This window comes from Balaenoptera physalus (genome assembly GCF_965194825.1).
Source record: "Balaenoptera physalus genome assembly, chromosome: 6".
Lineage (NCBI taxonomy): Eukaryota > Metazoa > Chordata > Mammalia > Artiodactyla > Balaenopteridae > Balaenoptera > Balaenoptera physalus.
In genome coordinates this window covers 4,474,429-4,500,735 of record NC_138885.1, presented here as the reverse complement: position 1 = coordinate 4,500,735, position 26,307 = coordinate 4,474,429, and the positions used below count along the sequence as shown (strand labels likewise).

Here is a 26,307-nt window from a genome sequence, read left to right as displayed (position 1 = left end):
AAAAAAACACTCCAAAACAATATCGTCCCTAATTTATACTGATAATTATAGGAAGAGTCTGGAATGGTAAAGTCGTTAAGAAACAGACCCCGAACTCTTGTGCACTTTTGGTGGGAATGTAAATTTGTGCAGCCACTATGGAAAACAGTACGGAAGTTCCTCAAAAAATTAAAAATAGAACTACCATATGATCCAGCAATTCCATTTCTGGGTATCTGTGCAAAGGAAATGAAAACACTAACTTTAGAAGATATCTGCATCTCTGTGTTCATTGCACATTATTTACAATAGCTATGGAACAAAAGACATGGAAGCACCGTAGTGTCCATTGATGAATGAATAGATAAAGAAAATGTGAGCTATTTACATACATGTATATAAAACAGAATATTATTCAGCCATTAAAAAAAGGAAATCTTACCATTTGCAACAACATAGATGGACCTTGAAGGCATTATGCTAAGCAAAATAAGTCAGACAAAAAAGACAAATACTCTGATTTCACTTTTTTGTAGAATCTAAAAAAAAAAAAAAGAAAGAAAGAAAGAAAAGAAAAGAAAGAAACCAAACTCAGATTGGTGATTGCCAAAGGTGTGGGGGGGAGCGAATGGGTGAAGGGGGTCAAAAGGTACAAACCTTCAGTTATAAAATAAATAAGTCATGGGGATGTAACGTACGACATGGTGACTATAGTTAATAACACTGTATTGCATATTTGAAAGTTACTAAGAGAGTAGACCTTAAAAGTTCTCATCACAAGAAAAAAAATTATTACTATGTGTGGTGATGGAGGTTAACTAGATTTGCTGTGATTATCAGTTCTCAATGTATACAAATATCAAATCACTGTGTTGTATACCTGAAACTAATATAACGTTATATGGCAATTATATCTCAATTTTTTTAAAAAAGTGTTTGATGTAGTTTAGGGATGTGCTTATGTACTCTGTGAACGGTAGCAATTTTATTCACAGATTAATATTAATTACATATTAATTATCATTATGTCAATGTTTATATCAATATGCCATGGTATGTTAATTTATATTTTAAAATAATTTAAATGTTATTGTAAAATACCATATATTGTTTCTAAATTAACAACTAACCTCTGTGATGATCTCTTAAGGAAAAAAAAAAACAAAGACTAACTATAGGCGTTAACCACGGTAAGCTTCAGTTTCCTCAAATATAAAAGGGATAACACCTATTTCATAGGCTTGTTATGAGACTTGAATGGGATTAAGTGTATAAAGTCCCTGAAATATACTGAGAGCTAATAAAGACAGTTACCATCATGATGACTGCCATTCTCACATCATCATAACATCTATCAGCGCAGCTGCTCTCATTATCATCGTCATCCTCATGTCATCATAACCGCTGTCAGCACAGCCACCACCACTGTCACCTGCCCTGAAGCAGAATCAATGGGTCAAAGAGTACAAAAGGTAACTGCCCTTTCTGCGCCTGACAAGTTACCCTGAAAGATGACTGCACTATTTTGTTCAACTTTGATGAGTAGAAGCCACATTTTCAGAGTCGCTGTCACTGTCCTTGGCAGACAGCGGTCCCAGTCTTGGGTGTTTCCCAGGATGTGAGCAGACATCCTAGAACCCAGCTCCTGCTCTGTTGCTTCTGAACCCAAGCTGGCCTTGCTTAGAAGACTGGAAATGATCACAGCTAGCCCTTTCCCCACATCACTGCTGGGAGCACCAATGACAAGTGGGAAATGACTTCACCTGTAGGACTACATAGGCACCATCTGCAATTCTGATGCTTATTCCATAATTTTGTCCTCCGTTCTCTGGGGCGCTGAAAGAGCAGCTAGTGAATCAGGGGCACAGGCCCAGCAAACAGAGAGCCCAGTAGGAGGGAGGGAGGGAAAGGATATTGTACTATAATCACACTCCCCCCACAGACATTGCGTGCACCGTGCAGAGCTGGCTGAGGAGGGGGAGCAGACGTGGGCTTGAAGGGCTGCACCTTCACTAACAGTGTCACTAGACTGCTAATCCAGGTTGCAGAGGAGGGAGGCTGAGCGTTCATTAAGCCTGTTCCTCCACTAGGGGCCCCACCCAGGGAACCCCACCGCCAAGAGTGCTGCCCCTCTACTGCAGTCCTGACAGTGGACAAGGGGGTGTGAAGCGGGGATGAAGGTTTGTGCTACCATTACGCGTGCCCTTAGATAGTGGGATCTGCCCAGGGTTGACTGCAGTGCAGGGAGGAACAGGGGAGTGGGCCTAAGGGCTTCACATGGAGCACACCCAGGGCTACACAGAGGGCTGAAGGGCTGTGCCTGCATTAACTGAGCCCCTCACTGCTGTCCCAGCCAGAGCTTACTGAAAAGGGGAGAGGGCGATGGAAATGCTGTGCCTTCTTTACTTGTATCCCTGGTCCCTGCCCAAGACAACGGCTTAGCAGCAGAGCATTTTGTTTGTTTTCTGACCTAGGAAGTTCACGTTCCTTACTTAGTTTTACAAGCAAAACATTTGCATTGAGTTGGGAACTGCTCAGAATCTTCATAAATGCGTGTTCACCCTGCGTGTTCTCCACACCCCACTGGCTTTTATTTATGTGGCGGGTCTGACCTGTGGTTACCAGGCGCCTTGCTTCCCTGGGAGCACTGACGGGTTGGCCTTGAAGGGCAGCACCTGGCCATGCAGGCCTGCTCCCGTCCTGCTCCAGCGCGCCCTCTGCATTTCACAGGTGAGAAGGTGGTGTTGGCTTAGTGTAGAGAAATACCTGTCTGCCAGGCGCTGCTCTGCTTACCAGCTTGCGCGCTCCCCGAATTCTGCTCTCTGTAAAGGACACTTAAGGACACTGTTTGGACATCACGTATACACTCGGCAATCGGGATATGGGACGCTTAGGAATAAATTTTTAAATGACAGTAATGATAATACACTGCGTGATTCACGACGACTTTCCTGAGTCATGAATCGACCCAGGTTGCCCATGCCTGGATCGTCTGGCACAGGGAGCTCGCTATGGATCGCTGGGTAGGAAGGAGCAGCTGCACGCGTGTGTGGGTTGTACGCACAGTACGCGGGTCTTCTTACCACAGCGGCCGGGCGTCTGGAGCGGGAGGCAGTGCAGGGCCGCAAAGACACACCTGCAAAGGCGGCAGCCGCGGAAGGTCCAGGCTCCGTGCCCCAGCGCGCCGCATTCGCTGCGGAGGCGCAGGCCCGGCGTCAGGGCGGCCGGCGCGCGCGCCCCCGGCCCCGCCCCGCGCGGCCCCGCCGCCCGCTGCGCCCCCTCCGCCCCACGCCGCTCCGCGCGGCCCCGCCGGCCGCTTCGCCTCCTCCGCCCCGCGCCGACCGCAGCGCCCCCTCCGCCCCGCGCCGCCCGCAGCCTGCTCAACCCTCCGCCTACCTGTGCCTCTGGTCGTGCTCGCAGTAGCGGCCGGTGAAGTGAGCGGGGCACACGCAGAAGCTGCCCAGCACGCAGGTGCCGCCGTTCCGGCAGCAGCGCGGCCGCGGGGGCGCACCTGTGGGGGAGGCCTGGGCGTCAGCGCCGTGCGCGGCCCTCTGCATCTGAGAAGCCCGAGGAGGGCCGAGCAAGATCGCCGCCGGGAGGCAATAAAATTGGCTCCCTGCTAAGAGTGTTTGCTCAGGTAAACCCTGCTTGTTAACTTAAGGATTAAAACACGAACTACCTGGGGTGCCGGCGGGTCAGGAAGGAGCCGGAGCCCTAAGACAGACGGGAAACCCTGCCCCCTGCAAGGAGGGTGTTCTTTCTTTCTTCCTTTCACATGTTAAAGTTAGGCTGTGACTTCCCAAGATGGTGATTAAAGACAGGCCTCTCGGGCGGGCGGGGACCACCCACGGGTGTGAAGACGCCAAAAAAAATTTTTTTTTTAATTCCACCACTGCCCATCCACCCCCCACCTCCACTGCGGACCCCCTGGGGACCAGGGGTCTGGAGCCTGAGAGTCTGCAGTAAGACTAGCAAAGGTCCGCTATTATCCTGGGTTGGGATAGTTGCTTTAAATACGTTTAAATCACGGTGCTCTGGACCTGCAGAAAAATACCCGTTTTAAAGCGAACGCAACGTTTTACCAATAAAATAGTAAAACATTTTTCAGAGTAACAGAGCACCTCACTAGGAAATATTTTTTACTTTATAAGGTATCATTATTTGAAGATGGTAAAATGTTTTATCCTTAAATTATCCTAGGTTTTTTTTTTTTAAATCCTAAACTCAGAGTTCACTGACCGAGATGACCTTTGTGGGCAGCATCGCGACTTACGCTCTCGGAAAGTCCGCGAGTAGGGCAATGAACCCTGCGGCCTCCAGCCCTCCGCGCTGTCGTTCTCCTCCCTAAAATTATTCAAGGTCCAGTCGAGTGTCTTCTGCTGGAGCTTCTGAGCTGCAGCACTGTTGATTCCTTCTCTACTACCTTTATATTTCTCTCTTTGATAGCCTTAAAAAGTTAATTGAAAATATGAGACTGATAATGATTGAGAAACAAATATGCAACAAAAACTAAGAGACTATAAACAAAATGGTTCTTACTGTTTCCCACGTGGATGATCTGTAATGCCAAGCTGATCATAAACAGAAGCCTAGAATATTTAAAGAAAGTTATCGAAGTTTAAAATATAAAAAAGTATGAGCAGAAATTTACATATGTATAAGATGTAATGCATTCCTATACAAATATATAAGTATATAATGTGTAAGTATATTTTTAATGTACAATAAATATTATGCAGTCATTTTGTAACTTGTAGATTTTGATTAATATTGTCATCCCTTAGAAGACGTTGGGACCAAGAGTGTATGTGTCCCTTTAAGAGAGGCAACATCGTGCATGCATTGCAATTTATTCAGGCTCTTCAACACCCCTCTTGGCTCTAAGATCTACATGATCTCCCTTCTTACCTAACAGAGTGGCTCCGGGTCATTTTCCTACTGACACGTCTGGTATAAAAGTCTCCTTCTCTCATGGACACATTGAGGATCTCCAAGGAAGTTGAGTCTGAACAGTTTTTGTATTTGAAGGTGTCTTTACTGCAGGTCCTGGAAGAACTGCATCAGGAGCCAAGATGGATAAGTACAGAAGACACAGGTATTTCCTACTCTCTACCCAGGCCACGAGAAACAGCAGTGAGACACAGCAATGAGGTCTCTGAGTTCTACTGTGCAACTCGCTTAGGCAAAGGCAGGCTGTGACAGGCAGGGCCCAAAACTGAGCCTCAGGGATCATCCCCTCAATGAGACCCCGCTGGGGTGGGGGCAGGGTGGGGTGGAGACACAGCCGGATTCTCTCCCCAACAGTGTTTACTGTACTGATAGCAGCAGGAGTGGTCAACCCCTAATGTAAAACGTCGGTGACCAAAGCAACAAGCCTTTCCCTCCCTGAAAAAAACAAAAAATTAAAACCTCAACATGAACAAAAAAGTTTTCATAGGAAAATAGAGATTTTATATTGCACACTCCTTGTACTGGGAGATGGTGAGGGGCCCAACTAGAGAAGGGACCTGTTGTGTGGGACAGAATTGATCTCGGGTGGCCTCTGCCTGCAGCAGCTTAAAGCAGGGTTTCGGTTCCAGCCAGAGATTGAAGTCAGGCCTCGGCAGTGAGAGCGCTGAATCCTAGCCACTAGACCACCACCAGTGACCAGTGACAAGGGCCTGGCCTGCCAGCTGTGTAGAAATGAATTTCCACATAGAAATGGAAAGTAGTGAAACAAGTAAAGTGTTTATTAGGAGGAAAAAGGGTAAGTGTGGATAGACATACGGGCGGGCTCAGAGGAGAGTCACGCCCTCGTGGTAGTTTGAATCGCTTTTATGGGACATTTCTGCCGGGTTTCCTTTGGCCAATCATCTTGCTTTGCCTCGTTCTGAGTCCGTATTTGGTACATCTCAGGGTCCTCCCCTGTGTGCGTGCGCATCTCTTAGCCAAGGTGGATTCTAGCGAAGAGGCCTGTGGGTATGTTGGCATCACCTACTATGGGGTGGCACCCCCTCCCTTTTTGACCCAAGGAGCCTTTCTGCACACGTGTAGTCGGGAAGGTCTCCTTGACCGAGAATGAGGAATATGTGGTCTTTTATCTCTTATCTGGGCAGGGCCCAGCCTCCTCTCTCGCTCCTGCTGTTATGGAGTTTCTGTCCACAGGGAAGAAACTTCAGCTGTTCAGCCTGGGGCCCATCTATCTCCTGCCTCAGAACCAGCAGGCTTGAGTCCCAAAAGCCTTGAGTGGGGAGCATGAATATAAAGGGAGTCATTTCATACCTCCTTTCTGAGGATGCATCAATATTTTCACAAACTGGGCCTTTTCTCTGTGCCTAGCATAGTGGTGAATATATCATATTCATTGCCCACTTAATACAGCACCCCTCGGGGGAGGCACTATTATTACCCCTCCTGTTTGGGTGAGGCTTAGCGTTTAAGTCCAAAGCTTTTGGCATTTAGATCTTTGAAAAACATGAAATGCATAGATATTATAAGAAGGCTGCAGGGTGCTGGGTGTCTGAAGACCGCTGAGCACAGGGGAAACCGCCACCTGCTAGTGTCTGACCAGGGGCCTGCTCTGTATCCAAGAGGGGAGTGGTTTGGGGGCCTCTTCTGGGTCTTGCTAATTTTCAGTTTTTCTAAATGCCAAAATAAGGACTGGGCCCTTTTATCACACTGCAGAGGACACCCTGCAACTCTGGAACAAATTGTTCTTTGATTTTAGCATAAAAAACTGCTTTCTAAAAATAGCATGCTTCCTCCAAAGATGAAATAATCTTTGATACTGATTTAATGTTTTAAACCTTTAAATGGGAGGTTAATTAAAGATACCGTTAAATAAACTAGTAGGGAATTGGTGAGCCTGGCCGCCATGAAGCCTCCCAAAAGCTGGGTCTGTGAGCTGCCAAGACCAGGACCTGCAGATCTGAGTGGGCAAGACTCAGGAGACATGAGGAGGTTGCCTCATACCTTCATGAAACATCTGTAATGGGAGTCATGACAAATATACTTTTAGACTTAATGGTTATTAAATCTAAAACCATAATTTAGTTACATATGAAAATAAGTATATATATGACTTTAAATCAATAGAAAGTTCTTTATGAGCGACGTGTGTTGTACACTAAAAACCGTGGATAAGCTAAAGGATTATATTTCTTTGAATAAAAAGTTTTAAAATTGTTCAGTTTATAAGTTGATATTGAATCCAAACCTTTCTGACAATATTTAAAGTTTTATAAGTAGTTTGTAAAATCTACAGTTTCTTTTATTAAATTTTGTATTTTCAAATATACACAAAAGCTAGGATGATGATTCAATAAAATTGGGTTCAACAATCAACCTTTGCCAATCTTAACACATTTATTTTCCTCCACACTTTTCTTTTCTTGGTGTTTTTTAAGGCAAATCTCAGACATCATGATATTTCCTACATCAAATAAGGTTTTGAAAATATGCATCTTATAAATGGAAACTGTAGAAAAAGGAAGGGAAATGTCTTGCCAGCAAGACAGGATTGAGGCTAGAAATAGAATGAATGTCCCATCTCCGGCTGTTTGCTTAAGATCTGAAGTCAGCTCTGGATTGAGGCTAGAAATAGGATGAATGTCCCATCTCTGGCTGTTTGCTTAAGATCTGAAGTCGGCTCTGAGGAGGGAATGGGCTGAAGGCTTAGGGGTGATAAAACACTCTGACACTTGCTCTCATTTACTTAAAGGTCTTACAAAGAGTTTTGCATTTCACTAGGAGCAGCCCAGGTTTGCTTAGTTAATAAGACCCTGCTGGAAGGGGTTGCCGGGGAGCAGCTGGAGGCCCTGTGGTGGGCAGGCAGACCAACCCCCCCTCCCCCATCCCACCCCCTCCCCCATCCCCCGCCTTGTCCGGGGAAGGCCCTCTTTCTTGTTATCAGTTGTAAACAGATAAGACTGGAGCCGGCCCACCCATCAGACTCCTTTTGAGCTGACATAAAGTGTGTGGGAATTGGGATACCCTGTCTCAAGACTGGAGACCACCCCACCTCTATGTCTTCAGTACATCAAACAGTCACTGAGGAAAATGTTCAACAACAAATTAAGTGTGAAGAATTCTCTGGGAGCAGGTCATTGATGTGTACTTCTTGGGGTGTCCGGGAAGCTCTTAAAACGTGCTTGGGCCACACCTCAGGCCGGCTGCTCAGAATTCACAGGGCAGGGCAGAGCTAGCGTCAGGATTTTTAAACCTGCCCAGGTGTTTCTAGCGTGCAGCCAAGCCTGTGACGTGTCCACGTCCTCCTTGGCTGTGTGCTCCCTAGGATGGGAACGCTCAGCACAGTGCCTGGTGCACGGCACCACACGACAGTCAGTGCCCTATCATACCCGCTTTTCAGTGAGGAAATGGAGATTTAAGAAGCTAAGAAACCACCTTGGGGACAGATGACTAACAAGCAGCTGTGCAGGGCCTTGAACCTGGGTTCATCTGATCTAAAATCTGTGCTTGATTCAAGTTGCTTTAGAATTATTGAGTGTTTAATGTAGACTAGGTATACTATACTCACTAGTTACACAGATTGCTTTGTTTTATTGTCATCACATCCTTAATGAGATAGGAAGGGGGCAGGGCACAGCCTTTAAAAGAAGGACAGCCGTTGAGGACATGACATAAACTGGTTAGAACCAACTAGGTCCAAGATGTTGGATGACTGACTTCCACTAGACCTTGAGTCTCAGTATACACTCATTGTAATACATTAGCATCCTAAACGACACATCCACAGGTGCCATGAAAGTTCCCAGGCAGATCATAAAAGACCAAAAAGTGGACGGTGGCCCAATTCCTGGAAATCCCTGCCCCTTCTCCCAAATAGTTGGAATAATCCTCCCACTTATTAGCCTATGAAATTACGCGGCCCTATAAAAGCTGACAACCCCGTACCCTGGCGCCTCTCGCCTTCTGAGATGGCCCACGCTCTGTCTGTGGAGTGTGTTTCTTCCTGAATAAACCTTCTTTCACTTTACGATGGCTCGCTTTTGAATTCTTTCCTGCGTGAAGCCAAGAACCCACACTCAGTGGCCGTCCCAGGGACTTGCCTGAGACCTGGCATGTGACCATCCTCTCGCGCCCCACTTTCTTTCCTGCAGCACTATGACATCGATACTAATTTCTACATTTTGTAGGTGCGAAAAATAAGGTTTCAAGAGTTGTGGACTTGCACAGTGCCTCACAGCAGTGACCAGCAGTCAGAGCCGAGCTACTGCTCCAAATCCTTCCCGTGTGCCCACCTGAACCCGGCTGAGGGCTTCTATGGGACACAGTGGAGGAGAGTGGATGGAGAGACACTGCCCCCTCCTGCAGTAAGGGAGGGATTTAGAGAGCAGAAATCATGTACTGAGGTGGTTACAGGAAGGCGGAGGGCACTGACTGCTGGAGGGAAGGAGGCCTCAGGGGAATGACAGCGGGGACAAGGGTGGAAGGGCAGGAAGAGAGGGTGTGGGTGGAGACACCTGATGCAGGTCAGATGATGGGGAGCCTGGATTCTCTTCCCAGAATTCATGCAGACCTGAATAGGGATCAAGTGGGAGTTCAGAGAAAAGAAAAGTCAAATATGTTAAACACATATTTAACAACCAATGTCATTTTTCTCTGATTATGAAAAATGTATTCTGATGTTAGTCAATTTGGGAAGTACAGAAAAACACGAAAGAGAAGATAAAAATCACTCATATTGTCATTGCTCAGAAATGACTATTAGCTTTTTCATCCAAGTCCATTATTACCCCCTATATAAAAACTGAGGCAAGTGAGACAGAGTTTAAGACAGATTTTTGGGAAACATGAACTGTACACACATTAGGAGAAGCAGCCTGCAGAGTGCGTGTGCAGTGTCTGAAGACCACTGAGTGCAGGGGTCCCTGCCACCTGCCAATGTGTCATAGTTTTAGGTTAATCCTAGGTGATTTTTATATTTTTATTTCATTGTAAATGGTATGTTTTTGTTATTTAACTTTTTTCTTTGCTGCTTATATTTAGGAATACAGTTGAGTTTTTTTTCTTTTTTAATTGTGGTAAAATATATATAAACACAAAAGTCTTAGCTCAGGCTGCTATAACAAAACCCCATAGGCTTAGGCTGGAAGGCTTAAACATCAGACATGTATTCCTCATAGTTCCTGGAGGCTGGGAAGTCCAAGATCAAGGTGCTAACAGAATCGGTTCCTGGTGAGGGCTCTCTTCCTGGCTTGCAGACAGTTGCCTTCTCACTGTGTCCTCACATGGCACAAAGGGAGGGCAGGAACTAAGCTCTCTGGTCTCTTCCCACCTTGAGGGTCCCACCATCATTACATGATCTGAACCTCCCAACGGCCCCATTTGTTTTGCTGAAAGACGTGCTTTCAACTTCAGGTTCAGAGGATTCACCGGCAAAATAACCACTCCACACATCAATAAGCAAGAAATATATTATATTAGTAGTAAGTTACAGTGTAAGGACCAGTAATATATATATATAGAGAGAAATAAATGTACATACATTACCAAATTGGGAAAAACAATCAACATCACCAACCTGGGAGAATTTGCATCACCATTTTGGCAGAACAAGCAATATATATATATAGAGAGAAAAGCGCATACATCACCAACTGGGGAAACACCTACATCCAGATCCAAACAATGCTGGGAAGTCCCTGGAACAGCAATCTGGAGCCCCAATTGGGAAGGTCCCGGTCGGTGCATCCATCCAACAGGTGAGACTTCAGAGTGCCGCTCAAAGGAGTCCTGCTTTTCATGCCAAGCCGCAAGCCAGTAGTCATCAGCTTACATACAAATATGCAGCTCTGGCTATTATCATAAATGCTTTGATACTTTAGTCGTAAGTTTCAGAATGTCCGCTGATCCCTGGGAACTGGCCAGATTCCCAAGGTCCAGGAAGCTTCGTGACTTACTCCCTTTTTTATCTGTTGTTTCTCAAGACCTACTTTCACCGTTTCAGCTAACCTGCACATAGTCCAGCAGTTCGGTATGGAGCATCTTTCAGGGTCTTTGTTTAGTCAAAGGTCCGTTGTTGTCTCTGAAGCCTGAACAAGACTATTAATTTTCCCAACACCATTTCCAAGATACCATCACATTGGGGGTTACAGCTTCAATATACAAATTTTCAGGGGACCATAGCATAATTCAGTCCATAGCAAAATTTGCCATTTTACCATATATAAGTGTATTACATTCATAATGTTGTGTGACCATCACCACTAATTCAAAACATTTTCATTACCCCAAAAGAAATTGTACCCATGTAGCAATAAACCCCCATTGCCTGCATACCTGGCCACAGGCAACGTCTAATCTACTTTCTGTCTCTATGAATAATGCCAATTCTAGATATTTCATATGAGTGGAATCATTCATTATTTGTCCTTTTCCTTCTGGCTCATTTCACTTAGCATAATTTATTCAGGTTCATCCATGTTGTAGCCTGTATCAGAACTTTATTCCTTTTGATGGATGAATAGTATTTCATTGTGTGTGTGTGTATATATATATATATATATATATATATACACACACACACACACACACACACACACACATACATATATACATACATATATATATGTATGTATGTATGTATGTATACATGCACAGGTATACCACATTTTATTTATCCATTCTTCTGGGGATTTCTGTTGTTGTTGTTGTTTTGGCTGTGCCCCGCAGCTTGTGGGATCTTAGTTCCCTGACCGGGAGCTGAACCCAGTGCCCTGGCAGTGAAAGCACTGAGTCCTAACCACTGGATTGCCGGGAAATTTCCTATCCATTCTTCTGTCGATGGACACTTGGTTTGGTTCCACCTTTTGACTACTGGGAATAATGCTGCAGTGAACATTGGTGTATAAATACCTGTTGAGTCCTCGTTTTTTATTCTTTTGAGTATATACCTAGGAGTAGAACTGTTGGGTCATATAGTAATTCTATGTTTAACTTTTTGAGGAACTGCCAAATTATTTTCCACAGTAACTGCACCATTTTACATACCCACCAACAATGTTCTGATTTCTCCACATCTTTACCAACATTTGTTATTTTCTGTTTTGATAATAGCCATCCTAATGGATGTGAAGTGATCAGTCATTACGGTTTTGATTTGCATTTCTCTAATAGCTAGTGATGTTGACCATCTTTTCAAGTGCTTATTGGCATTTGTATACATTCTTCAGAGAAATGTCTACTGAAGTTTTCCCTATTTTTAAATTGGGTTGCTATTCTTTTTTGTTGTTGACTTGTCGGAGTTCTTTCTATATTCTGGCTATGAGCCCCTTATAAGATATATGATTTGCAAATATTTTCTCCCATCCTATAGATTATCTTTTCACTTTCTTTTTAATGTCCTTTGATGAACAAAAGTTTTAAATTTTGAAGTCTAATTTATCTAATTTTTTTTCTTTCATTGCCTATTCTTTTGGTGTCATACTTAAGAAACCATTGTCAAATCCAAGGTCATGAAGATTTACCCCTATGGGTTTTATAGTTTTAGCTCTTAACTTTGTATCTTTGGTTCACTGGGTTAATATTTGTATATGGTGTAAGGTAAGGTCCCAACTTCATTCTTTTGCATATGGATAGCCAGTTTTCCTAGTACCATTTGTTGAAGAGACTATTCTCCTTGAATGGTTTTGGCACCCTTGTTGAAAATCAACTGACCATAGATTAGAGGGTATATTTCTGGGGTTTCAGTTTTATGCTTCTGGTCTGTCTATCCTATGCCAGTACCACATGTTTTGATTACTCTAGCTTAATATTAAGAGTTGAAATTGGAAAGTGTGAGTCTTCCAATTTTGTCCTTATTTTTTTTTTAAGATTGTTTTGGCTATTTGATTCCCTTGAATTTTAGGATGGGTTTTACTATTTCTACAAGAAACACTGTTAGAATTTTGATATGGATTGCTTTGACTCTGAATATTACTTTGGGTAGCATTGTCATCTTAACAATATTTAGTCTTTCAATCCATAAACATGGAATATCTTTCCATTTATTTAAGTCTTTTAAAATTTCTTTCAGCAATGTTTTATAGTTCTCAGTTGACAAGACTTAAACTTCCTTGGATAAATTTATCTCTTTTTGGGCTTCCCTGGTGGCGCAGTGGTTGAGAATCTGCCTGCTAATGCAGAGGACACAGGTTCAAGCCCTGGTCTGGGAAGATCCCACATGCCGCGGAGCAACTGGGCCCGTGAGCCACAATTACTGAGCCTGCGCGTCTGGAGCCTGAGCTCCACAACAAGAGAGGCTGCGAGAGTGAGAGGCCCACGCACCACGATGAAGAGTGGTCCCCACTTGCCACAACTAGAGAAAGCCCTCGCACAGAAATGAAGACCCAACACAGCCAAAAATAAATAAACAAATAAATAAATAAATTTAAAAATTTATCTCTTTTTGATGCTGTTGTAAATGGGATGGCTTTCTTAATTTTCTTTTTGGATTGTTCACTGCTAGTATATGGAAATAAAATAATTTTGTAAGTTGATTTTGTATCCTGCAACTTTGTTGAATTCTTTAATTAGCTATAACTGTTTTTTGTTGTTGTTGTTGAGTCTTTTGGATTTTCTACATTATAAGATCACATAACCTACAAATAAAAATAGTTTTACTTTTGTCTTCTCAATTGGATACCTTTAATTTCTCTTTCTTGCCTAATTGCTCTGGCTAGAATTTCTAGTACTATGTTGGATAAAAGTGATAAAAGTGGGAATCCTTGACTTGTTCCTGATCTTAGGAGAAAATCTTTTGTCCTTTCACCATTGTGTATGACGTTAGCTGTGGGTTTTTCATGTTTGGCCTTTATGTGTTGAGGTAGTTTCTTTCTATTCCTAGTTTGGTGAGGGTTTTTTTTTTAATCATGAATGTGTGTTGAATTTTGTCAGATGCTTTTCTGCATCAATTGAGATGGTCATGTGGTTTTTCCCTTCATTCTGTTAATATGGTATACTACATTGATTGATTTTATTTTTTTTTTTTACACTGAAATATCCTTTCACTACAGGAATAACTCCCACTTGGTTGTGGTGTAGTATTCTTTTTTTATATTAAACAGGATGTTAGCTGTTGAATTCAGTTTGCTAGTATTTTATTGAGGATTTTGCATTAATATTCATAAGGGACCTTGGTCTGTAGTTTTTCTCTTCTTTTAGTGTCTTTTTCTGGCCTTGATATCAGGGTAACAGTTGCTCCAAATTATGAATTAGGACATCTTCCTCCTCTTAAATATTTTGGGAGAGTTTGAGAAGGATTGATATTTTTCTTCTTTTTCAAAGTAAACATTCACACCTATAAATTTACCTCTTAGCACTGCTTTTGATGCATCCCATATGTTTTGGTATGACATGTTTCTATTTTCATTTGTCTCAAGATATTTTCAAAATTCCTTTGTGACTTCTCCTTTCATCCATCAGTTGATTGAGTGTATTGTTTACTTCCCACATATTTGTGAGTTTCTAGGTTTTCCTTTTATTAGTACAGTTTAGTTTCATTCCATTGTGTTTGGAAAGATACTTTATTTGATTTCTTTTTTTTTAATAAATTTATTTATTTTGGGCTGCGTTGGGTCTTCATTGCTGCATGCGGGCTTTCTCTAGTTGCGGCAATTGGGGGCTACTCTTCATTGTGGTGTGCGGGCTCCTTCTCATTGTGGTGGCTTCTCTTGTTGCAGAACACCAGCTCTAGGTGCACACGTGGGCTCAGTAGTTGTGGCTCACGGGCTTAGTTGCTCTGCGGCATGTGGGATCGTCCCAGACCAGGGCTCAAACCCATGTCCCCTGCATTGGCAGGCGGTTTCTTAAACACTGTGCCATCAGGGAAGCCCACTTTGTATGATTTCAATCTTTAAAGCATAGTAAGGCTTTTTTTGTGTACTAAGTATGGCCTACATTGGAGAATGGCCCATGTATACTTGAGAAGAATGTGTATTCTGTTGCTGTTGAGTAGAGTGTTCTGTATATGTCTTTTAGGTCTGATTAGTTTGTAGTCGTTCAAGTCTTCTATTTACTTACTGATCATCTGCCTGGTTGTCCTATCCATTAGTGAAAATAGGATATCACATTCTCCAACTATTATTGTAGAACTGTCTATTTCTCCCTTCAGTTCTGTCAATTTCACTTCATGGAACTTGCTGTTAGTTGTGTATGTATATGTTTATGAATTGTTATATCTTCTTCATGAATTTGAACTTTTATCAATATATAATATCCTTTTTTGTCTCTTGCACATTTTTTCCTTAAAGTTTATTTTGTCTGATAATATAGCTACTTCTGTTCTCTTTGGTTGCTATTTGAGTGAAATATTTTTTTGCATCCTTTAAATTTCAACTTATTTTGTCTTTGTATCTTTGTGAGTCTTTTATAGGTAGATCATGTTTTAAAAATTTTAATCCATTCTTCCATTATCTTCCTTTTATATGTTGTGTTAGTTTCAAGTGCAAAGCAAAGTGACTTATATATATATATATGTATATATAGATATATATATTCTTTTTTTCAGATTCTTTTCCATTATAGGATATTATAAGTTATTGAGAATAGTTCCCTGTGCTATACAGTAGGTACTTGTTGTTTACCTATTTTATATATAGTAGTGTGTGTATGTTAATCCCAAACTCTTAATTTATCTATCCCCCTTATCCCCACTATCCCCTTTGGTACCCATAATTTTGTTTTCTATCTCTGTGAGCCTATTTCTGTTTTGAAATAAGTTCATTGGTATCATATTTTTTTAGATTCCAAATATAAGTGATACCATATGATATTTGTCTTTCCCTGTCTGACTCACTTAGTATGATAATCTCTACGTCCATCCATGTTGATGCAAATGCCATTATTTCATTCTCTTTTTGTGGCTGAGTAATATTCCATTGCATACATATGCCACATCCTCTTTATACATTCATCTATCAATGGACATTTAGGTTGCTTTGATGTCTTGGCTATTGTAAATAGTGCTGCTATGAACATTGGGATGCATGTATCTTTTCAAATTGGAATTTTCTCCAGGAGAGAAAATTATGCCCAGGAGTGGGATTGCAGGATCATATGGTAACTGTATTTTTTTTGTTTTTTAAGGAACCTCCATACAGTTTTCCATAGTGGTTGCACCAATTTACATTCCCACCACCAGTGAACTAAGGTTCCCTTTTCTCCACATCCTCGCCAATATTTGCTACTTGTAGACTTTTTCATGGTAGACGTTCTGAAAGGTGTGAGGTGATATCTTACTGTGGTTTTGATTTGCATTTCCCTGGTGATTAGTGATATTGAGCATCTTTTCATGTACCTGTAGCCATCTGTATGTCTTCTTAGGGAAACTGTCTATTCAGGCCTTCTGCCCATTTCTTAATTGGATTGTTGGGTTTTTGATATTGAGATGTATGAGCTGTTTATATATTTTGGATATTAACCCCTTATCAGACATATCATTTGAAGATATCTTCTCCCATTCCGTAGGTTGGCTTTTGGTATTTTTTAGGGTTTCCTTAGTTGTGCAAAAGCTTTTAGGTTGAATTAGGTGCCACTTGTTTGTTTTGGCTTTTGTTTCCCTTGCCTGAGGAGACAGATCCAAAAATTTATTACTAAAAATTATGTCAAAGAGTGTATGTTTTCTTCTAGGAGTTGTATGGTGTCCATTTATACACTTAGGTCTTTAATCGATTTTGAGTTTATTTGTATATATGGTGTGAGAAAATGTTCAAATTTCATTCTTTTACATGGAGCTGTCTGGTTTTCCCAGCATCACTTACTGATGAGACCGTGTTTTCCCCATTGTGTATTCTTGCCTCCTTTGTCCTAGATTTATTGACCAAAGGTGCATGGGTTTATTGCTGAGCTGTCTTTCTTGTTTCACTGATTAATATTTCTTGTTTTTCACTAGTACCATACTGTTTTGATTACTGTAACTTTGTAGTATAGTTTGAAGTCTGGGAGCCTGATTCCTCCAGCACTGTTTCTCTTTCTCAAGATTGCTTTGACTCTTCGGGTTTTTTGTGTTTCCATACAAATTTAATTTTTTTTTGTTCTAGTTCTGTGAAAAATGACATTGGTAATTTGGCAGGGATTGCATTTGATCTGTCAATTGTCTTGGGTAGTATGGTCATTTTAACAATATCGATTCTTCCAATCCAAGAACATGGTATATCTTTCCTTCTGTTTGTGTCATCTTCAATTTCTTTCATCAGTGTCTTACAGTTTTCTGAGTACACGTGTTTTGCCTCCTTAGGTAGGTTTATTCCTAGGCATTTTATTCCTTTTGATGAGATGGTAAATGGGATTGTTTCCTTAATTTCTCTTTCCTATCTTTCATTGTTAGTGTATAGAAATGTGACAGATTCTTGTATTAATTTTGTATCCTGCAACTTTACCGAATTCATTGATAAGCTCTAGTAGTTTTCTGGTAGCATCTTCAGGATTTTCTATGTATAGCATCATGTCATCTGCAAATAGTGACAGTTTTACTCTTTCTTTTCCAGTCTGGATTCTTTTACTTCTTTTTTGTCTATGATTGCCATGGCTAGGACTTCCAAAACTATGTTAAATAATAGTGGTGAGAGTGGACATCCTTGTCTTGTTCCTGATCTTAGAGGAAATGCTTTCAGCTTTTCACCATTGAGTATGACGGTAGCAGTAGGTTTGTTGTATATGTCCTTTAATATATTGAGGTAGGTTCCCTCTATGTCCACTCTCTGGAGAATTTTTTTATAAATGGTTGTTGAATTTTGTCAAAAGCTTTTTCTGCATCTATTGAGATGATCATATGGTTTTTATTCTTCAATTTGTTGAGGTGGTGAATCACATTGATTGATTTGCATATATTGAAGAATCCTTGCATTCCTGGGATAAATCTCACTTGATCATGGTGTATGATACTTTTAATGTGTTGTTGGATTCAGTTTTGCTAGTCTTTTGTTGAGGATTTTTGTGTCTACATTCATCAGTGATATTGGCCCCTAATTTTCTTTTTTTGTGATATCTTTGTCTGGTTTTGGTGTCAGGGTGATCGTGGCCTCATAGAATGGGCTTGGGAGTGTTCCTTCCTCTACAATTTTTTTGGAGGAGTTTCAGAAGGGTAGGTGTTAACTCTTCTGTAAATGTTTGATAGAATTTGCCTGTGAAGCCATCTAGTCCTGGACTTTGGTTTGTTGGAAGATTATTTTTTTTTTAATCACAGTTTAAATTTCAATACTTGTGATTGGTCTGTTCATATTTTCTATTTCTTCCTGGTTCAGTTTTGGAAGGTTGTACCTTTCTAAGAATTTGTCCATTTCTTCTAGGTTGTCCATTTTATTGGCATATAGTTGCTTATAGTAGTCTCTTATGATCCTTTGTATTTCTGTGGTGTCCATTGTAATTTCTCCTCTTTCATTTCTAATTTTATTGATTTGAGTCCTCTCTCTTTTTTTCTTGATGAGTCTGGCTAAAGGATTATCAATTTTGTTTATCTTCTCAAAGAACCAGCTTTTAGTTTTATTAATCTTTGCTATTGTTTTCTTTGTCTCTATTTCATTTATTGCTGCTCTGATCTTTATGATTTCTTTCCTTCTACTAAAGTTGGGGTTTTTTGTTCTTCATCCTCTAGTTGCTTTAGTTGTAAGGTTACGTTGTTTCTTTGAGATTTTTCTTGTTTCTTGAGGTAAGATTGTATTGCTATAAACTTCCTTCTTAGAACTGCTTTTGCTGCTTCGCATAGGTTTTGGGTCATGGTGTTTTCATCATCATTCGTATCTAGGTATTGTTTGATTTCCTCTTTGATTTCTTCAATGAGGTTATTTAGTAACATATTGTTTAGCCTCCATGTGTTTGTGTTTTTTACAGTTTTTTTCTCCCTGTAATTGATTTCTAACCTCATAGCATTGTGGTCAGAAAAGATGCTTGATATGATTTCAGTTTTCTTAAATTTACTGAGGTTTGATTTGTGACCCAAGATGTGATCTATTCTGGAGAATGTTCTGTGTGCACTTGGGAAGAAAGTGTATTCTGCTGCTTTCAGATGGAATGTTCTATAGATATTAATTATGTCTATCTGGCCTAATGTGTCATTTAAGGCTTTTTATCCTTATTAATTTTCCCATTTGTGTAATTGGGACATTAAAGTCCTCCACTATTATTGTGTGACTGTCAATTTCCCCTTTTATGGCTGTTAGCATTTGCCTTATATATTGAGGTGCTTCTATGTTGGGTGCATATATATTTATAATTGTTACATCTTCTTGGATTGATCCTTTGACAATTATGTAGTGTCCTTCCTTGTCTCTTGTAACAGTCTTTATTTTAAAGTCTATTTTGTCTGATAAGAGTATTGCTACTCCAGCTTTCTTTTGATTTCCCTTTGCTTGGAATACCTTTTTCCATCTCCTTACTTTCATCCTGTATGTGTCCTTAGGTCTGACATGGGTCTCTTGTAGAGAGCACATATACTGGTCTTGTTTTTGTATCCATTCCGCCAGTCTGTGTCTTTTGGTTGGAGCTTTTAATCCATTTACATTTAAGGTAATTATCCATATGTAGGTTCCTATTGCCATTTTCTTAATTGTTTGGGGTTTCTTTTTGTAGGTCTTTTTTCTTCCCTTCCTCTTTTTTTCTCTTCTCTTGTGTTTTCTGCCTAGAGAATTTCCTTTAGCATTTGTTGTAAAGCTGGTTTGGTGGTGCTGAATTCTCTTAGCTTTTGCTTGTCTCTAAAGCTTTTGACTTCTCCATCGAATCTGAATGAGAGCCTTGCTGGCAGAGTATTCTTGGTTGTAGGTTTCTCCCTTTCATCAATTTATATATGTCCTGTCACTCCCTTCTGGCCTGTAGAATTTCTGCTGAAAAATCAGCTGATTACCTTATGGGCATTCCCTTGTATGTTATTTGTTGCTTTTCCCTTCTTGCTTTTAATATTTTTTCTTTGTATTTAATTTTTGTTAGTTGGAGCACTATGTGTCTTGGCTGTTCCTCCTTGGGTTTATCCTGTATGGGACCTTCTGCACTTCCTGGACCTGGGTGACTATTTTCTTTCCCATGTTAGGGAAGCTTTTGACTATAACCTCATCAAATATTTTCTCAGGCCCTTTCTCTTTTTCTTCTTCTTCTGTGACTCCTATAATTTGAATGTTGGTGTGTTTAATGTTGTTCCAGACATTTCTGAGACTGTCCTCGTTTCTTTTCATTCTTTTTTCTTTATTTTGTTTTGCAGCAGAGATTTCCACCATTCTGTCTTCTAGGTCATTTATCCATTCTTCTGCCTTAGTTATTCTGCTATTGATTCCTTCTAGTGTATTTTTCATTTCAGTTATTGTATTGTTCATCTCTGTTTGTTTGTTTTTAGTTCTTTGTTAAACATTTTTTGTATCTTCTTGATTCATGCTTCTATTCTTTTTCCAAGATCTTGGATCATCTTTACTATCATTACTCTGAATTCTTTTTCAGATAGATTGCCTATCTTCTCTTCGTTTAGTTGTTCTTGTAGGTTTTTATCTTGTTCCTTCATCTGCACCATATTTCTTTGTCATCTCATTTTTTCTAACTTACTGTGTTTGTGGTCTCCTTTCCTCAGGCTGCAGGTTCCTAGTTCCCCTTGCTTCTGGTGTCTGCCCTCTGGTGGGTGAGGTTGGTCCAGACACTTGTGCCATTATCCCCTTGTTAGGGGGTTTGACTGGTGTTGTGGTGATCAGAGCCTGCCCTGCATATTGATCAGGGCCTCCCCTTTGCTCTGTGGTTTTCACTGCCCTGTCAGGGGTGGGGTCTGCTCCCTAGTTGTTGGAGTAGAGGCCTCCAGATCTGTTTCTTAGCTGTGTTTCTGATCTGTGGTGTGAGGTAGGCAGGATTGGAGCACTCCCACTGGGAGAGAAGCCACTGAGTTTTCCTCAGCTGGAGCTCTTCACCTGTGAATGTGCTGTTGTATCCCCTTTCACCTGTTGTGCAGGCTCACAAAGTACACAGGTGTTGGCACTGCTCTCGGTTCCACCTTAACTGTGGGTATGCCAGCAATTGGCCCTGATGACTCTCAGGCATTGTTTTCACCAGGCCATTGGCAGATCCACTGAGGTAAGATCCCAGGACTGCAGCAGCAAGCACCTGGACCTGCTGTGGGAGCTATGGAAGCAGCTCAGACTCTGGCCTGGCCCAACTACTGTGTGTACGTGCCCACAAAGTCCACAGCTGCTAAAGCCAGACCCGTCCCAGCTTCAAGACCACTTGTCCTTTTGATGTTTTGCAGGTGCTGAATTTAGGAAGCTGTCAGCATAGGTGTAACTCCGTGGTTTTTTGCAGCCACAAGGAGAGATTTCTGCTCTTCCTCCTCAGTCACATGGCCCCTGGGGCTCAGCTGTGCTTTCAGCCCCACCTCTGCGCATGTTCCTCCCACGGGAGTCTGCTCAGGAGCACAGGAACCTGTCAGGCAGGAAGGAGCCAAGATGGTGATCAGGGCAAGCAGGCTGCCAGGTGGGAGGGTGCTGGGTAGCAACTGGAACATGCAAGCCCATCAGGTGGCAATCAGGGCAAGCAGGTTGCTCAGGTCAGAGGTAGGGGGAGGTGGAGGAGGTGATGGCAGGGGCACGCAAGCTGGCTCTGGTGGGAGCCCTCCCTAGTGCCTGTAGAGGTGGGGATTGGCGCATGGGCAGAGAGGCTGCAATGGTGGCCCCACCCCCTGTGCATCACACAACAGTGGTGTTTCACTTCTGTGATGGTCTGGGCTTCCTCCACAAGCATTCCTGGTTGCGGAACTTGTCACTCCTGTACCCTCAGGCTATCTTCTCACAGCCAACAGCAGTCCCCTCCCCAGATCTGCTTTTCACACCCCACATTCCAGCCCCCAGCCCCCATGTGCACTGGTGGACACCTTCTCAGGCTGGGGTGAACAGGGCTGTGGTAAGGACTATCTGTCTAGGTCTCACTCTGTCCTGCCTGCCACAGACTGGTCACTGGGCTCTCCTCTGAGCCCCCAAAACTCCCCTTCTGTCCCAGCAGTTCTATCCACCAGTGAGGAGGCCTCCCCAGATGCGGGAACCTCTCCTCACTCTCAGCTCCCTTCCAGGGATTCAGTTCCCATCCTGCCTCCTCTCCTCTTCCTTTTCCCTTCTTTCTTTCATCCTACCTGGCTACATGGGGATCCCGTTTGTCCTTTTAGATGTCCGAGGTCCTCTGCCAGTGTTCAGCAGATGGTCCGAGAGAATTGCTCCATTTGTAGATGTATTCTTTATGCATTTGTAAGGAGAGATGAACTCCATGTCCTCCTATTCCTCTGCCATCTTGGAAAGTCAAGGCTAGCAGTTCTGACTAACATTCCTAATAGGTATTACTTTCCAAACTTTAGGCAAATATATTTTTTCTATATACAATTTCTTCTTCTGTGAATAATAATTCAGATCAAATATATCCAATACATGACTGGCTACTGTATTAATCAGCTACACCTGTGTAACAAACAATTCCAGAGATTAGTGGCTGAAAACAATCATTTATTAGGTCATGATTCTGGTGGTCAACATTTGGGGCTGGGCTGGGCTTAGCTAGACAGTTCGTTGCTGGTCTACTCATGTGGACTTAATCAGCTAGAAAGATGGTGTCTGGTTGGTTTAGGATGGCCTCAGGCACTTGTCTGAAATTTGGTCCTGGCTAACTGAGAATGAGTTCCCTCCTGGAACTGCCTGTTTCTTGTTATGAGAAATAGCATGTGCCCTTACTATTTTAGCCACTTCAAGTTGGGTATTCTGTTATTTAGAGTGTTTTTTCCCATTTTCAGAGAAAATTTATCTCAGTGAGGTAGACATTGAGCCAGAGTTCTATTCTTTTTCAGTAATCTAATGAAAGCTGGAGAAAACTGTGCAGTTAAAACTTAGTTCTCTCGATTAGGAATAAAGGATAATGCATCAACTGAGTGCAAAAAGTAACAGGGTCAATGACACCACATTTAAAGTAAAAATGACAAAACAATGACTTACTGTTCACTAACTTGTTGACGTAGTTGTGGCAAGCCTCTTTTCTGTTAAGCATTTTGTATTAATCAGAGGGTGAGTGAGTTGGTGACAGACATGTGAAAGGGTGATGTATGTGTGTGTGTGTTGGGGGGTGGTTGGCTTCAGTGCTGGGCCCTGCTACTGTGAACTGTGCACCAACCAGCTCTTCTCACCAACCAGCACTTTGGAAACACCCAAACCTTGGAGTCATCCCGGACTCTTCTCTTTCTCGTTACCCCACATCCAATCTGGTGGCACATACTATGGATTCCACCTTGAGAATCTGTGCAGAATCTACCCCCTTTCCAGAGCCTCCTCCACTGCTCCCTTGGCCTGAGTAAGGCAGCAGCACCTTCCATCACCTGGGTAATGCGCCAGCCCTCCTCAGGCTCCTGCTCTCACCCCGACTCCACCCCGTAGACTGATCCCCACACAGTGGCCAGATGATTCATTTCAGAATATGAAAAACATTATATTTCTCTTCAACTCAAATCTCTCCTGTGGGTCCCAACTGTCTAGCAGTAGAGGCCAAAGCCCTCCAGTAGCCTTCAATGCCCACCATCATGTGCCTGTGCCTCCTCTCAGAATTCACCTTCACCAGGCCTGTCCTTTTGCTGTCCCTCAAACATGCAGAGAACTTTCCCACCAGGGCTTTTGCACCTGTGCTTTCCACCTGAGACACTTCTCCCCAGATGTCTGTGGAATTGCTGCCTCGACCCTCTGAGTCTTTGCTCAAACATTTTTGTTAGAGAGGCCCTCCCAGAGCACGCTTCCACCTTGCTGCCACTGCCCAGCCCATCTCACCCTGTCTCCTTCAACCAGGTTTATTTTTCCCCTGAGTGCTCTCACGAGCTGAAATGTATGTATGTAGCTGTTTGTTGGTTTATGTGTCTTTCCATCTAGAAGGCACTCTCCACAGCGTTCTCTGTATATCCCTTCCACGTGGCACGGAGCCTGCTATAGAATGTGTGTTCAAGCCACAATAATTAATTCATACTAATTGGATGAGTGAGCACTGTGTTCCCCAAGGTCTTTCTGACACCATCAAGTGGGGGTGGAGGGGTCACTAGAGCTCCCCAATTTATCTTTTAGATGTTGGGTGGCCGATTTAAATTTTGATTTGATAAAAATGGCTTTCCTACTGAAAGATCTGAAAATGTCTATTTTACACTATTCCATGGGTGGAAAAAGTGGTTCACTGAGGGGATAAGTGATTGTGTGAGGGAGAAGGGAATTTTCACTATTCACTTTACACACTTCTATTGTGTCATTTAAAAAATGAACATATATTATTTTAATTAAAAAATAAAAGGCTTTTCTTTAAAAATAGTGCAATGGTGTGGAGGAGTGGAATACAAATCTCACAGGCCTGTGTCTTACCACTGGGACCAGTATACTTCAGATCAGGCCTCTTCACCTCTTCTCTCTCACTTCTTGTGAGGCCTGAGCATTTCTTTACACCAAGCTACACACTGTGTTGTGGATTTTAAATGTACAAATTATCATATCTTTCTCATTATAAAAATATCCGTGTACCTCACAGCACAGTTGGAGGAGAATAGTCAAAGGACAGATATGCCTTCCTACAAAGACTAGCACTGCTAACACTGTTATGCATTTTTTCTATTTTGGTTCACATTAGCAAGTTTTTATTTGTTTTAGGTAGTTGGATCATACACTTGCATCTAGGTTCAAGTTTATGTCCTTATATTTTAACAACTTTCTGTCATATTGAAGTCCTAACTTTCAGTGTCTCTTGAAAGAATTAAAATAAGCCAATTCTCATTCCTCTTTCCTCTTGTTTCAGAAAAGGTCTTTTGCTTCAGAAAGATGATTCTGACACATCCTGAGGCCACAGTGTGCCCTGCCTGGCTACAGCGGTCCCACTGTGGTTCCTGGCAGCACAGTTAGTGCTCTGACACTTTCACAAAGCTTGTAAAGACTTCTGATAAATTTACTGTTAAAGCTTGGAATAACTCCAGTACAACTAGCCTATTACTCTTGAAAATTATATATTTTCCTTCTATCCACTGGATCAATTTTCAGAAATTAAAGAAAAAATGGTGAGCGTTAATTTAATTTGTGTCTTGACATTGGCAGGAGGTCAGTGGGAACATAGACTTCACCCAACCCCTACCCCCCCGATCTGGCAGTAAGGAGGTGGCACCACTGGAGTGCTGTCAGGAGGCCAACTAAAACACAAGATGTAAAAAGTCTCAGAGTCTTATAACATAATACCCACAATGTCCAGATTTCAATGAAAAGTCACTAGTCATTCCAAAAACTATGAAAATCTCAACCTGAATGAGAAAAGAAAACAAATGGCAACACCAAGATGACATAGATTTTAGAATTATCTGACAAGGATATAAAAGGAGTCATCATAAAAGTATTTCAAGGAGAAGTTATAAACATGATTGACATAAATTTAAAAAATGGAAAATCAGTTATAAAGAAGAACCAAAGGAAAATTTTAGAATTGAAAAATACAATAACCAAAATAAAAGACGCAATAGATGGGCTTAATATTGGACTAGAGATGATAGAGGAAAGAATCAGTGAGCTTGAAGATAGAACAGTAGAAATTCCCCAATCTGGCCAATAGAAAATAGAGTGAAAAAAAAAATGAACAGGGCCTCAGGGACCTGTGAGACTATGACCAAATATCTAACATTCATGTTGTTGGACTTGTAGAAAGAGAGGGCAAAGAGAGTGAGGCTGAAAAAGGACTCCAAGAAATAATGGCTGATCTTCAACAAAGGAGGCAAGAAAATACAATGGAGAAAAGACAGTCTCTTCATCAAGTGGTGTTGGGAAAGCTGGACAGTCTCAGGTAAATCAATGAAGTTAGAACACTCCCTCACACCATACACAAAAATAAACTCAAAATGACTTAAAGACATATATAAGACATGACACCATAAACTCCTAGAAGAGAACATAGGCAAAACATTCTCTGACATAAATCATAGCAATGTTTTCTTAGGTCAGTCTCTCAAGGCAAAAGAAATAAAAGCAAACATAAACAAATGGGACCTAATCAAACTTATAAGCTTCTGCACAGCAAAGGAAACCATAAACAAAACAAAAAGACAACCTATGGACTGGGAGAAAATATTTGCAAATGATGTGACTGACAAGGGCTTAATCTCCAAAATAATAAAACAGTCCATACAATTCAATATTTAAAAAACAAACAACCCAATCCAAAATTGGGCAGAAGACCTGAATAAACATTTCTCCAAAGAAGACATACAGATGGCCAACAGGCATGTGAAAAGATGCTCAACATTACGAATTATTAGAGAAATGCAAATCAAAACTACAATGAGGTATCACTTCACAGTCAGATGGCCATAATAAAAAAGTCAACAAGTAAATGCTGGAGTGGGTGTGGGTG

At 41.7% G+C, this 26,307-nt stretch overlaps 1 protein-coding gene and 1 long non-coding RNA gene across 2 annotated transcripts in view; one reads left to right on the top strand and one right to left on the bottom strand.

Moving 5' to 3' along the window:
• The window catches only part of LOC309662709, a 435,223-nt gene that overhangs the window by 55,485 nt on the left and 353,431 nt on the right, over window positions 1–26,307 (top strand). The gene's annotated exons all lie outside the window — the stretch shown is intronic.
• Window positions 1,322–9,048, bottom strand: CFC1 (cryptic, EGF-CFC family member 1; the record flags this gene model as incomplete). The annotated part of the gene is made up of 6 exons (XM_082466125.1): window positions 1,322–1,416; window positions 2,602–2,696; window positions 3,063–3,172; window positions 3,376–3,634; window positions 4,253–4,426; window positions 9,027–9,048. The coding sequence occupies 6 exons, from the start codon at window positions 9,046–9,048 to the stop codon at window positions 1,408–1,410; spliced, it is 669 nt and encodes a 222-aa protein (XP_082322251.1). The 3' UTR covers window positions 1,322–1,407.